The sequence below is a fragment of the Triticum dicoccoides genome, chromosome 3A (assembly GCF_002162155.2).
Source record: "Triticum dicoccoides isolate Atlit2015 ecotype Zavitan chromosome 3A, WEW_v2.0, whole genome shotgun sequence".
NCBI lineage: Eukaryota > Viridiplantae > Streptophyta > Magnoliopsida > Poales > Poaceae > Triticum > Triticum dicoccoides.
In genome coordinates this window covers 572,879,340-572,892,888 of record NC_041384.1, presented here as the reverse complement: position 1 = coordinate 572,892,888, position 13,549 = coordinate 572,879,340, and the positions used below count along the sequence as shown (strand labels likewise).

General features: G+C 49.5%; 1 protein-coding gene across 1 annotated transcript; it reads right to left on the bottom strand.

The window, feature by feature from the left end:
- Window positions 1–10,807: 10,807 nt before the first annotated feature.
- Window positions 10,808–11,917, bottom strand: LOC119269270 (ethylene-responsive transcription factor 4-like). Its single transcript, XM_037551066.1, has one exon. The coding sequence runs from the start codon at window positions 11,822–11,824 to the stop codon at window positions 11,081–11,083; it is 744 nt and encodes a 247-aa protein (XP_037406963.1). The 5' UTR covers window positions 11,825–11,917; the 3' UTR covers window positions 10,808–11,080.
- Window positions 11,918–13,549: the final 1,632 nt, after the last annotated feature.

Genomic DNA, 13,549 nt, shown 5'->3' with positions numbered 1-13,549 from the left:
GGTGGAGGGGAGCCCGTGGAGGGGTGGTTGAACAGGACCTCGTGGTGTGGAGGGCTGGATGAACAGTAGACGGTGGAGGGGTGCCCATGGAGGGGTGGTTGAACAGTAGCCGGTGGAGTAGCGTGCGGTGGAGGCTAGATGAACAGGAGCCCGTGGAGGCTGGAGGAGGTCGACGGTAGCCCGTGGAGGTTGGAGGAGGTCGACGGCAGCCCGTGGAGGCTCGAGGAGGTCGACGGTGGAGATGAACAGTATCCCGTGGAGTCCCGTTTTGCGGTACGCCACACCCCTCCCAATGAACAGGACCCCCGTTTCGACCGTAGCGCTCCAACACAAGTCTGTTTCGTCCGTTTTGCGGTACGCCACACCCCTCCTGATGAACAGGACCCCTGTTTCGACCGTAGGAGGTCCGTTTTGTTCGTTTTGCGGTACGCCAGAACCCTCCCGATCAACAAAACCCCCGTTTCGACTGTAGGAGGTCCGTTTCCTCCGTATTGCGGTACGCCAGACCCCTCCCGATCAACAGGACCCTGTTCAGGCCTCGTTTCCATCGCCTGTTCCGTCCAAGCCCTCCCGATGAACATGACCACGCATTCCGTTCCGACCCAGCCGGTTGGCTCCCACGCGTTCCGTTGCCTCCCGATGAACACGACGCATTCCGTTGCCTCCCCATGATCACGACGCATTCTGTTGCCTCCCCATGAACACGATGACGACGTTGTTTCGCCGTTCCAACCTAGCCATGTACACGAGCCCTGGCCGTACGTATGCGTGACTAGGCGTTCAAGACCCCGCCCGTATGTACACATATGTGGCCGTATTTTCTTTCTTGCACCCTGGCCGATGTACGTACGTGTACATGCTACGTTCGCGCCTCTACTACGACACGTACGCGCCTCTACTATGACACGTGTGCGCCTCTACATCCACCAGTATATATGTACGTACACGTTCGCGACTAGAATGACAATGCTACGTATGCTTTGACCAGGTGGGTCTTGACTGTCAGGTACTTCCTTGCCTGTGAAGATGTAGCTGGTGGGTCCCAGCAGTCAGGGGGGTGAATCGTTTTTTTTTGCCCGGACGCACTTCCTTGCGTGTGAAGATGTAGCTAGTGGGTCCCAGCAGTCAGGGGGAAAAAATTCGTGAAATACGATGGCCTGTCCGGTGGGTCCCCGCTGTCAGGTGGAGGAATAATTATTTTGCACGTAATAAGCAGGCACTTCCTTGCTGCGGCCGATGGACCCAGCTGTCAGCCTCTCCACGTACAGTCCACGTCCGATGGAAGCCGTTCCTTGACCACGTTGACCACACCGCGCCGAGAGCACCAGGGCGATGGACGACGGCGAGGCCTAGAAAGGGGACAACGCGGAGCCAGGGAAGACGCGGCAGTGGATGCCCATGCGTAGAGGAGTACGAGGGTTCACTGGTTCGCTGCGGTGTGAGGCTGTCGTCGCCGCAGAATAACACGGGGTGTGGGTGAGTAGAGGGATGGCCTGACCAGCGGTGGGAGTAGTAGGGGGCGGTGAGGCCTCCACTGCATCGCAGCCGGCCACGGGAGGCAGGAGCACGAGTCACGACCGGCGCTGGTTTGGGCGGCTGGAGCAAGAAGACCAGAGGTTGAAGAAGCACTACGACCGTTGGATGGACATCGTACGGTCACTGGAGCTAGAATCGTGCATATTGACTAAGTTGACAAAGCCCTCCGTCCCCGTCAACTTAGTAGGCCCACAAGTCAGCCTGCCACTATAGTGGGTCCCAGCTAACAGGGGAGTATTCATTTTTTTGTGCGTAATAAGGAGGCACTTCCTTGCGTGCGAAGATATAGCTGGTGGGTCCGAGCTGTCAGCGCCGGTAATGTTTTTTTTGTGAAATACAGAGGCCCTTTCGGTGGGTCCCTGATGTCAAGTGGAGGAATCATTATTTTGCGCGTAATAAGGAGGCATTTCCATTCGTGCGGCCATGGACCCAGCTGTCGGCCTCTCCAGATACAGTCCACTTCAAATGCATGTCGATCGTTGACCACGTTGACCAGGCCGCGCTGAGAGCACCTGGGCGGTGGACGACGGCGAGGCCTAGGAAGGGAACGACATAGAGGCAGGGAAGACTCGACAGTTGTTTCCCACGTGGAGGGGAGTACGACTGTATGAGGGTTTACTGGTTCGTCTGCCATCGCCGGAGAATAACAGCAGGTGTGGGTGCGTAGAGGGATGGCTAGGCCAGCGATGGGAGTATGGTGGGCGGTGAGGCCTGTGCGGCAGCAGAGCCAGCCGCGGGGAGGAAGGAGCAGGCAGTCCCACCGGCGCTTGTTTGAGCGGCTGGAGCAGGAAGAGCGGAGATTGAAGAAGCACGAAAGCCGTTGGATGGCCATCAAACAGTCATTGCTTGTGCGTCAACCTTTTTTTAGGAAAGCCTCAAATCTGTGGAAAACAGCATACAGCTCATCTGCCATTATTTCTAATAATTTACAGCCCATTTGCTAATTATTAAGGTTTTTCTTGGAGCCCATATTATTTTTGTTAGCATTACAACCCATATTGTGGCCATGGTTAAAAAATTATACGAAATTTTGCATATTTCGGTGCGGTCGGAACTGTTTTTAATCCCAAAATTTCGACTCACATTCAAACTGATTTTAAAAATAAATGTATATCAATGTAAAATCCAACAAATTCTCCACGCATAAAAATTAATGTAATTTAAAATCTCGAAATAAAAAAGATATTTGAAACTAATTGCCGGTTTGATGTGTTTTAAAAATGTACAGCCCATTTCTCATTACTGATGGGCCATTTTCTCGGCCAGCCGAATGAAAGCTCTCCTCGTCTTGAAAGATTTGCACCCCAACATGCCTGACAAAGCGACTTACTTGGCAAATCACAAAAAAACTGGGATGTGGCCGTGGACCCAGCTGTCAGTCTCTCCACATACAGTACTCTTCCGATGGAATGTCGTTGACCACGTTGACCACGCCGCGCTGAGAGCACCAAGGCGGTGGACGACGGCGAGGCCTAGGAAGGGGACGACGCGGAGCCGGGGAAGACGCGGCAGTGGATGCCCATGCGGAGAGGAGTATGAGGGTTCACTGGTTCGGCTGCGGTGTGATGCTGCCGTCGCTACAGGGCCTGGCTTGCGGTGGGAGTGGTAGGGGGTGATGAGGCCTCAACGGCAGCACAGCGGGCCACTAGAGGCATGAGCAGGCGGTCTCCCCGGTGCTTGTTTGGGCGGCTGGTGCAAGAAGAGCAGCGATTGAAGAAGCAGCAGGACCGTTCGATTCAAATCCAACAGTTACTGCTGCTAGAATTGTTTGTTGATTAAGTTGACAAGCCCTGCGTACGCGTCAACTTAGTAGGCCCACAGGCCAGCCTCCCAACCGGTGCGCCCCAGATGTCAGTGGGAGGAATTTTTTTCACGTAATAAGGAGGCAGTTGATTGCGTGCGGCCAGGCCAGCGAAGGGAGTAGGGTGGGCCGAGGAAGTCTGCACGGCATCACAGCAGGCCACAAGAGGAGGGAGCAGGCAGTCCCGCCGGCGCTATTTTAGGCGGCTGGAGTAGGAAGATCAGAGATTGAAGAAGCACGTCGGCCGTTGGATGGACATCCAACAGTCACTGCTGCTAGAATCATGTGTTCACTGATAAAGCCTTGCGTAAACAAGTCAGCCTCGAAATATGTGGCGTGTACAGCCCATTTGCTATTATTTTATAATTTTTACTCATTTTCTAATTCATATTGAATTTATTGTAGCCCGTTTTCCTTTTTTAGAATTGCTGGCCATTTTCTGGTCAGTACCAAGGTAAAAAAATTAACTAAATATGTGGGAAATTTTGAAAATTCGCAAATTTTTGCTGGGTAACGAAATATTCTTTATCCAAAAATTAGTAGCCATACTAAAACAAATTTAAAAATAAATTAGTACTATGTCATGTTAAATACAATGAAATACATATAAGATATCAGTGAAGAACAAAAACAAAAAAAAGAAACTTATATCCTATTTGCTATAATTTTTTTGGAATTTTCAACCCCTTTTGATACTACTTTAACAGACATTGACCATACTCTTAAGCCAGGCCGGAATGCATCCATCCTCGTCTTGAAAGATTTGTAGCCCAGTAATTCGGAGAAAACAAATAGGCCTAGCTTGGGTATTCTTCAAAAATAAATACTAGGCTACCTATTTTCCCAAAGAACTGGTGCATGAGCATTTAGCTTTATTTATTTATTTATTTATTTACTTATTTATGTTTAGGGGACCATGAGCATGTACCTGGGCCGGATTCATGTGAGAGCCTCCCTTCCAGTTAATTATGGGCTTCTCTATTGGGCCTTCATCAGTGGGCTGCATGTTATCAACAAGTGGAAAATGTGTTCCGTACGAAAAATAGTATGCGCTACGTACGGTACGGGGCACTAAAGGATCGAACCATGCAACGACTTCCAAAACATTGCGTTTGTCGTTCTAACAACACATTTATTCAACCAACAGACGAAATATACTATTGATTGTACATTGAAAACATCAGCAGCAACAAGGGCTAGGGGTGCAACAGAAGCAGTAAGCAGGCCAGAAGAGTGAAGACGCAGCTCTCTCTTCCAAACCAAGCATCAGCCATCATTACAAAAGGGCTACAAAAAAGAACAAGTGTATGAATCAAACTAAATAAAGATCCTACTACACCAAGTGTACGCATCTAACTAACTGGCTCAGTTAGACGTTACTATTTATTAAGCTGTGGAGATTGGCTGACGGCTTGAACCAGATGGGTGCCTAACGGGGGAAACTCCAGCGAGCAAGTCGAAGTCTGATACTTGCGACCCTCTCTCCTACTTTGGGCTGCAGGGTGTGGCAGCACATATCAGGGTATGGTGCATGCAGAGATGCATGGTACGCTGTGTACACACAGTTTTGCCTGATGAACGAAACCGCGCTGCCATCATGATCCTTGCATGGTACTGAGATTGTCCACACGTGAAACAATGAGCTTGATAACCTCTGTGGGGAGCGCATTCTAGCCACTCTTTCGGCGGGCGCTGCTCGGTTCTGCCATTGTTAGTGCTTGGGTTTCGGACGAGGGGGGAGGCGCCTTAGCGGGGATGGAAGATTGGACGAGATTATGTGCGGACAAAGATGGAGAAGCGAATATGTGCTGCGGTAAGTGGACAGGTGATGATGACTACGGCACGCCACTTGACTTACGAGACACATACCAGCAGCGTAGGGTCATGTCGATGCCAGACAACTTGCTTGAGTGATCACATACTGGTACTCCCTATAGTGCTATGCCCTAACTTGCTTGAGTAGAGTAGTAGAGTAGGACTCTGCTCTACTACTATCACCGGAGGAGTAGTATATTCTAATCTAAAATAGTTACAAACTTCAATGCCCGAGCGTGGAACGACTACGGACCGTGCTCAAAGACCATGAAGGCGTCTCGTCCTCTTCCTCCCTCCCTCTCGCACCGCCCATGAAGGCGCCTCGCCGTATCTGCACTCCATCTAACCCTGCCATCCAAACATCTTTTTGGTTAGAGTTAGTTCAGAGCTAGTTCAGGGTTAGAATCTAACTATAACCTCTAACTGAGTTAGAGTATCCAAACAGGGCCCGTGTCTACGTGGTGTTTGGACATGGGCGACAACCTCAACACCAACGGTGCTGCTCCCGTTGCACCGTATGTGTTTCTGTCCTTCCTGTTCGAAATCATGGTAGAATTCATGTTTCTACTCTGTATCCTACTACTATGCTAGTCCACATGATTAGTTTCATCTCTGCTATAGCCGTCATGATTTATTTTGTGCTTATTCGGATTAAATCTCGTAGTAACTTGCTCATATATTCAACTAGTGCAACGTCCGCTATAGCCACTCCTGTTTCATGGATGGCATGGTCGATGCCTCCAAGGAGCCCTTCATCCACTTCTATGAGTGCTCGATGCCATTTTGTGGCTCGCCGGCGGACATGGTGCATCACCTCACAGATGCGTGCAACGGTCACTGCTGGCCCATGGCGGAGAACATCAAGTACGAGACATGCTACCCGTTCACCATGCCAGAGTCGCTGGAGGATCACCGCTGCCTACTAGTCTCGGAGGAGGTCGGAAGCGTCTTCCTCTTGATCGTGGGCACCGGCGAGGCCCGCACAGGCCGCCGCCCCGTCTCTGTAATGTGCGTCAGGGGCGACGCCGCTGACACTGACACTGACACGAGGCCGATGTATGGGTGCGTGGTCAGTGTTACTACCCCTCCGGGTCGCGTGGGCGGCGACACTGGCCTCATCGAACGGACTTGGACTCTGGGGAGTTGGGACTATCCCGCCAATATGGAGTTGGAAACCCATGGCATCCTTTACCCGCAGATGCGGTGCACGGGGACTACAAGGAGGTTCACCTGGACATACGCATTATCAAGTTAAATGTTGATCATTAGTCTTCGCTCAATGTAATCCGCTGTCTAAGCATGTGGAGACTTCCATGCAGGATCTTGCTCTATTGGAGTATCGCGCATGAATAAAAGTGTATCCGTTTATGGTTTAGTCTAGAATCTTCGATGCATAATTTTTTACTACAGTACTGGTGAAAGACTTACGATGAACCATTTCTTACATCCCCTCTGCCCGCTTGCAAGTCATCCTGATTTAATCCATCCATCTAGGTGTATAAGGGCATGGTTAATATTACTTAATAGTATAGCCACATGTTGACTATAAGAAAGTGTCATGTCATCTGTAGCCAACATGTATAACAATCGATACTCAAAAACTAATTCTTACTAGCGTGTATGCACGTGCGATGCACGTCTTAACAATATGGTGTGATTCCACCAAAAAAATACTTTGAAAAATGAGTTCTGAGAAAAAAAATATTGTTGATGCACATGAAATAGGGTTTAGAAATTTACTAATTGGTAGTACAAAATGCAACTGCTGCCTGCGGTCATCCAGAAATTTTCGAAGAATATAAAAAAAAGTACATGGTGGAACCCACAAATTGTTTACTTCAACTTTAGTTTCTCCTCCAGACCATCTCAAATCAGCTCAAAACCAACTCTTTTTTTACTCATCACAACCTGACAATTGCAGCATAGTAGAGGAGGCATAGGTCTTATTTTCAGGAAGGTATGACACGGTGCAGTGATGGTTCTAGAACCAAGTAGATTCAGCTGCAGGCACTGTTCACTGCGAATCCCTCCAATATCAGCCGTTAGATTTAGGAGATGAGTGGCTAGGATTGATGCTCTAGGTGCAATCCAGGACTTGTATACTATATAGTAGTAGTATAGATAGTGTAGAAAAGATCATTTCTTGCAAAGCACAATAAGTGTTATTTCTTCACAAGTTTTGGATGCAGGTTGAACAGTTGAACGCTTTTGTTTGCAAAAGATACCATTTTATCTATTTCACCCGGATGTTTGTGAGCTCTAGAGATGAAATAATATCCGAAGAAACCTATCGATACCCGTTACACATGAGATGACCCCCACATCCTTTGTCAAAATAAACAACTCCCCCATCAATGCATTTCACTCTTCGGTGCAACGCACGGGCACCTTACTACTATAGATTAGTACGACCAAAAATTGAACTAACATTATATATAGTACGATAAATGTTGATGCATGTCACCTAAAATTATATCATTCAAAACTATGTTCAAATACGAATCCAACGATATAGTTTTTGTTGACATGCACTAACATTTTGTCAGTTAAATCTTCAGTCAAATTCAATGGGGGACTAATAAACCACGCCCGATGTAGTACAAGTGTAGAGGGCGGCGCTGCACGGGAGTCTCACCTCTCACCCCGCTCGTGGCACGGCAGTAAAGCCGTCATATCACAAAACCCAACCACTCCCAGTAATAAGTGGCCTGGTAAAATAAACGGACAAGCAACCATCACATCCTTTCGTCTTTTTTGCATTTCATCTCTCTACATTTACTTTCTCCGGTTCATCTCGCACACTCGATCCCTAGCTACTACTCCTAGGGCCAGTTCTTTTGGCGGCTTCCCCATCTTTTCCCACAAGACTAGTCATAGTGGAGAGTAACAATAAGGCGCCTCACTCATTTATTTGGGCTTCTAAACTACTACTCCGTCCTGGTTTATTCCTCACCATTGTAATTTGTGCTAAATTTTGACCAAATATTTAACTGGTTTATTCCTCACCATTGTAATCCCTCCGTCTAGGCGTGTAAGTCATCTTACGAAAACCAAATAATCCCAAAACACTTAGGCGCGGTGCATTAACTTCTACCTCATTTCTTGTTTCTTGACATATCAACCAATAAGAGATAAAGAGTATGCATGCTTTTAATGACTTGAGATATCAAACACAACATGCAGTGGTTAGTTCATTGCATGCAATACTATTAATTAGCAAATAAACATTAACGTTTCTCGTTTTCTCCTCCTCCTTGGTCACGGTGCACAACCTAAGAGCAAGTACAATAGAGACTAGTCAGCAGGCTATAGCGTCTTCCACATCAGCAAAATCATAGCTGGAGGAGAGAGAAGTGAGAAGAAAGGACCAGGTGGGCGCTTCGCGAGTCGCCGGGCGATAGCACAAGCAACGAGGAAAAGGAGCCTGCATGCAGCCCATGCGAGTGCTACGGCCGGTATTCAGCTCCCCCCAGCCAATCCTGTCACTTTCCTTTGCCTAGCACAGCATGCATGCATTAAATGTATAGCCAACACTACATCCATTCTACTGTATGAACTTTTTCAAATACAGGCTACAGGTGACATGGCTCTACTATAGACTATGAAGACGAAGACTCAAACTTATGGAGTTATCCCAATGAAGATGTCTGATACCCTCATCTTGAAGACTAGTTCAGGGGCAACTGTTCGTGTCCTGGATTAGGGAGTGTTCATCGCGTCGGTCCGCCGGCTATGAGTCTGGCCGACGACCCACCAAAGGTTGATGAATGGGCCACCCTGGCCCTGGCACTCAGCGTAATCAAGACGAAGGTCTTCTGGAGGCTTGGCATAGACTTCAATCGTATTTGAGTAGTTGGTGTGTTTATCCCTACATTATAACCGACCATGTGTATACCCTAGGTACCCCGACATCTATATAAGTCGTAGGGTTTACTCCATACAGCAACCACATTTGCAAGGCTAGAGCTTAGACAAACTCATACGGTCTCGAGATAGATCAACATGTACTTTCTATTCCATCACAACCAATATATAAGCAGCATGACGTAGGGTTTTATCTCATTAAAAGGACACGAACCTAGGTAAAACACCGTGTCCTTACTCTTCCTGTTACCATCTAGCTCAGGTAATCAAGCTTGGGACCCCTACTCAAGATCAACCGGTTTTAGCACCAAGAACCGACACCTCATGACGCCGCATCCGCAGGGTGGCGGAGTCAATATTCGACCCCGAGGCCGACCCATCTACGTTTACCGTTGACCTCACGTCGATCGACAAGTCTAGGCAATGGGCTTCGACGAGGAAAAATAGGGCGTGGGAGACGACGACGCCGCGTTGTCCCTTGTGAGCTAGTCCGTGTCCCGTGTCCTACTTTTGCTAGCCAGCAACCGGACCTTCACTTCGCAGGGCTTACGGCCGCTAGACATGGGCACGAAAGGGAACAATAAGGAGAGCGCCAGCATAGTTTAGACTAGATTTTCGTTGCATGCAATTGCGTGTGTATGAGATTTGTTAATAACACAAAAGTAAAAGAGGATGTTTAAGGGTGAATTCGCTATTTGTGGACTCGCCGGAATGTATCCGCAGACGATTGGAATCGGATTTCATAAGTCCGACTGTAGATGCTCTCATATTTAGGTCGAGCGTGAGATGCCTAAAGAAAGCCACCGCAAGTAGCGCGCATGAGAGCGAACCGCTGTAAACATGTCGTAGCCACACTAAAATACGAGCTCTGCTATACGTACGATGTGTTCACGTCTAAAATATAAAGATACGTCCCCTAAAAAACGTCTAAAATATACGAGCACAGTTTGGATAAAAATATGTACGAGGAGTGAAACGAGAAAAGCTGCAACCTTCGGAAGGCGGGGGCACGCGGCAGGCCCCACCGCGAGGTGAAGCAGCCGCCCCGCGAATCACTGCGTCCTGATGCCCGCCGTTCCGCTTGTCTGGCCCACGCATGTCGGCCGAGACCGCGCCCGGTCCTCGCGCAAATACCCAAGCGCCCACCCGAACACGCGGCTCCGCTCCAACCATCACCAGCGGCGCGCCCCCACCAAAAGTCCAACCCCACGCACGCATCCGGTGCAGCATGGATCCGGCAGAGAGGATCCCCGGGCCGGGCCGGGACGGCAGCGGGGACCGGCGGCCGCGCACCACGCGTCGTACAGACGTCGCCCACACCACACGCACACGTTATTCTCAAGGTCACGAGTAGAACAACGCAGTCGCGGTTCCATCGCGCCTACGGATCGTCGGTCCGTCCACCGCACCGCTCCCAGGCCGTCCCTCTCTCTCTCTCGTCCACACTTGTCTCTCGTGCCCACTGCAGCTTGGCCCTTTCCGTCCCCGTAGATCTAACCCATCTTTCCTTTTCTCCCGAGCTGTCAGCGAAGGGTTTGAAAGCCGCAAATTTGACAGCTGAGCGAGCAATAACTACATGCAAAATTACGTTACTCCAGCTCAATTACTCCTGATCAGCCTCCGGTCAGTCGAGCCCAGAAGTGTCCATGCAGAGCGAGACGTGCAGATCACCAAACCATTCACTGCCGTGTCGCGGAGATGGCAGCAAACCTGATGGCCGGAGACGGAGCGGCGCCGATTAGCGAATAAATGTTTCCCAACCATAAATCTTGCCTTTCTCAACACAAAAGATGGACATAATCTTCTGAAAAATTCATCATCTTATGAGGAGTACACATATACTCAAGTCTCGGTTCACCTCAGCGCCGGTTTGATCCGTTTTAGACCAACAGATCTCAGATCGGTTCTGCTCTGTTCTCGGCGGAAAAACTATTTACAGGGCTCCTCGGTCTGTCTCGGACAACTAAACAAAAATACAAGAGGACCAGAACAGAAGAAGGAAAAAAAGCGTTCCCTGCAGGAAAAATGAGAAACTACAGTCATCATCTAAAATTTGTCCTTTGTCTAGTCCTCGGAAGGCGGCGGCCGGTTGAGATCCAGATCAAACGCGACCGCCTTATGCGCTGTCACCGCGGGGGGCGACGGGGACAGATCAACGACCGACGAGGAGTCGGAGTCGCTCTGCGCAACGGCCGCCACGGTGACCGGCTGCGCCACCTTCAGCGCGCGGTACCCCGACGCCGACGCCGCCGCGGCGGCCGCGGCCTGTTCGTAGAAGAAGTACGGGTGCAGGGGCTGGCGCGGCGCCACCGGGTAACCGTTGAATGGGAAGCGCATGCCGCCGCCGGCGACGGCCGTGACGACCGCCGCGCGGTGGAAGAGGTCCAGGTCGAGGGCGGGCGGCAGCGGGATGGCCTGCATGGGCGCCTGGGCGCAGCCGCCGCTCCCTCCGCCGCTCGAGTCCAAGGTGCTGTCGCTGCTCGGGCTGCCGCCGCCGCCGCCGCCGGCGGCGACAGGGGACAACGACGACGAAGGGAACGGGAAGTTGGTCTTCGCCTTGGCGCCGCGGAACTCGCGGGCGGCGGTGTCGTAGGCGCGCGCGGCCTCCTCCGCGGTGTCGTACGTGCCGAGCCACACCCTGCTCTTCTTGGCCGGGTCGCGGATCTCCGCGGCGTAGCGTCCCCACGGGCGCTTCCGGACGCCCCTGTAGTGCGCGCCGCCGGCGACGACCCCGATCCCGCCGCCGACGCCGAGGCCGAGGCCGGTGGGCGGGGAGACAGGCGCCTTCTCCGCCGCTCTAGGCGCCATGGGTGCAGCAGGTGTACAAGTGGCGTGCGCGTATCTTTTTGGTTATGCGGGCGTTTTGGTGATGCAGGGGGGTGGGGTGGGGTGGGTGTGTAGCGCCCAGGATAAGGCGAGGAGGGGGGCGGGCATTTATAGATGGGCGGGGGGTTAAAAAAGGGAAGTGAGTAGGGGAAAAGGGGAGCGAGCGGTGGAGGGAGCGGCGAGAGGGAATAAAACGCGGCGCAGTCAGCGAGCGCTTTGACTGCCCTCGCCGCCGCCCCCCCACTCGTCTTCGGCGTGGCGGCACTAAATTAGGCCAGCGGCGCCTTTTCTGTTTAGCCCACCGCCAGAGTTTTAACTTGCACAATGTATGCCGGATGCCAGGGAAGGGAACGCTTCTACTTTGCCATCACCAAGTCATTTTTCTTGCAAAAAAATACTCCCATTATTTGTTTAAATAACATTTCAATTAAGAATTATTTTTTGCGAATCAAGAGTTCAATTTAGTTACTCCCTCCATTCCTTTTTGTAGTGCGCCGTTGTGCGTAGCGGTTATACCAAGACGTGACCTGGCACTCTTATTTGGACGAAAATTACCCCTCCGTCTGCTCACTCTGCCACAGCACATGCTGTCTGCTGCTGCACTCCGTGAACCAGGCGAGGGCTATTGTGGTACAAAGCAGCTTAGGCGCACTACATTTCGGAATCTAGACCAAAAAACTATACGCATTAGAATATGGAATGGAGGGAGTATGTTCTCATGTTATCGGTCGAGCTCTACATTACGGCATGAATAATGAGTGTATGGATTTTTTTCCCTTTCTTTCCCTATAATTTACTCTATCATGTCTTGTCAACTAATTTTTGTGATGGTTCATGTTTAAAAACAATTTTTTGAAGATTTTTTCTGAAAATTGAAATTGATAACATGTAACTTCTAGAAATACAAAGATGCACAATTATCATGCGTGCCCTTGACGGGCTTTGGTTTTTCACATACTTGACAAACTAAGCCTCACCTACAATGTTGTATTGACAAATGTTCGGAGAGTGCTTTTGCTTGAAATGTTCTCAACAATCATGTATCGTCATATTGTAGTTCCATATGTGTACTCATCAAATCTCCTGATGACATAAGTATGAAGTTCTTTTTGGTTTCGATTGCTTTAGAGTGACAATAATAGGACCATTACCGGCCGTGACACCTTAAATTGTACTGCTCGTATATGATATGTTTTATAGTGTAGCTTCTAGTTTGAAGTGCATTGTATGCAAATTGAGGTTATCGGTTAATGTCATCAAATGCAACATTGATATATACATGTGTTTTATGTTATCACTGGATAATATTGATTGTCTATGAAGTAGCATATCTATAATTTTTTAATTTGTAAATAGTTGCTTTAATGTTAATCGTTAATTGTATGATATGTTTTGTTGGTAGTTTCTAAGTTGGGGCACATTGTATACGTACTATTGTTGTGCAATCGTCACTTAAGGTCACCAAATCCAACGTCGATATGTGTTTTATCATCATATTACCGGATAATATTGATTGTCTATGAGTAGCATATAGCACTTTTGTTTTAAGCAATAGTTTAATTTTCACTAAAATGAAATAAAAGCCTGCGATAGAATGTTACTAGTGCTCTCTCCATTCATCGTGACACTGCGTACTGGTGTTCGTTAGAACAAGCATTTGGCCAACAACAGGGTCGTCGATGAGGAGGCCAAAGTGGCCGACCGCAC

Coding starts and splice junctions, on each gene's coding strand:
- LOC119269270 (XM_037551066.1), bottom strand. CDS start 11,824: ATGGCGCCTAGAGCGGCGGAGAAGGCGCCTGTCTCCCCGCCCACCGGC.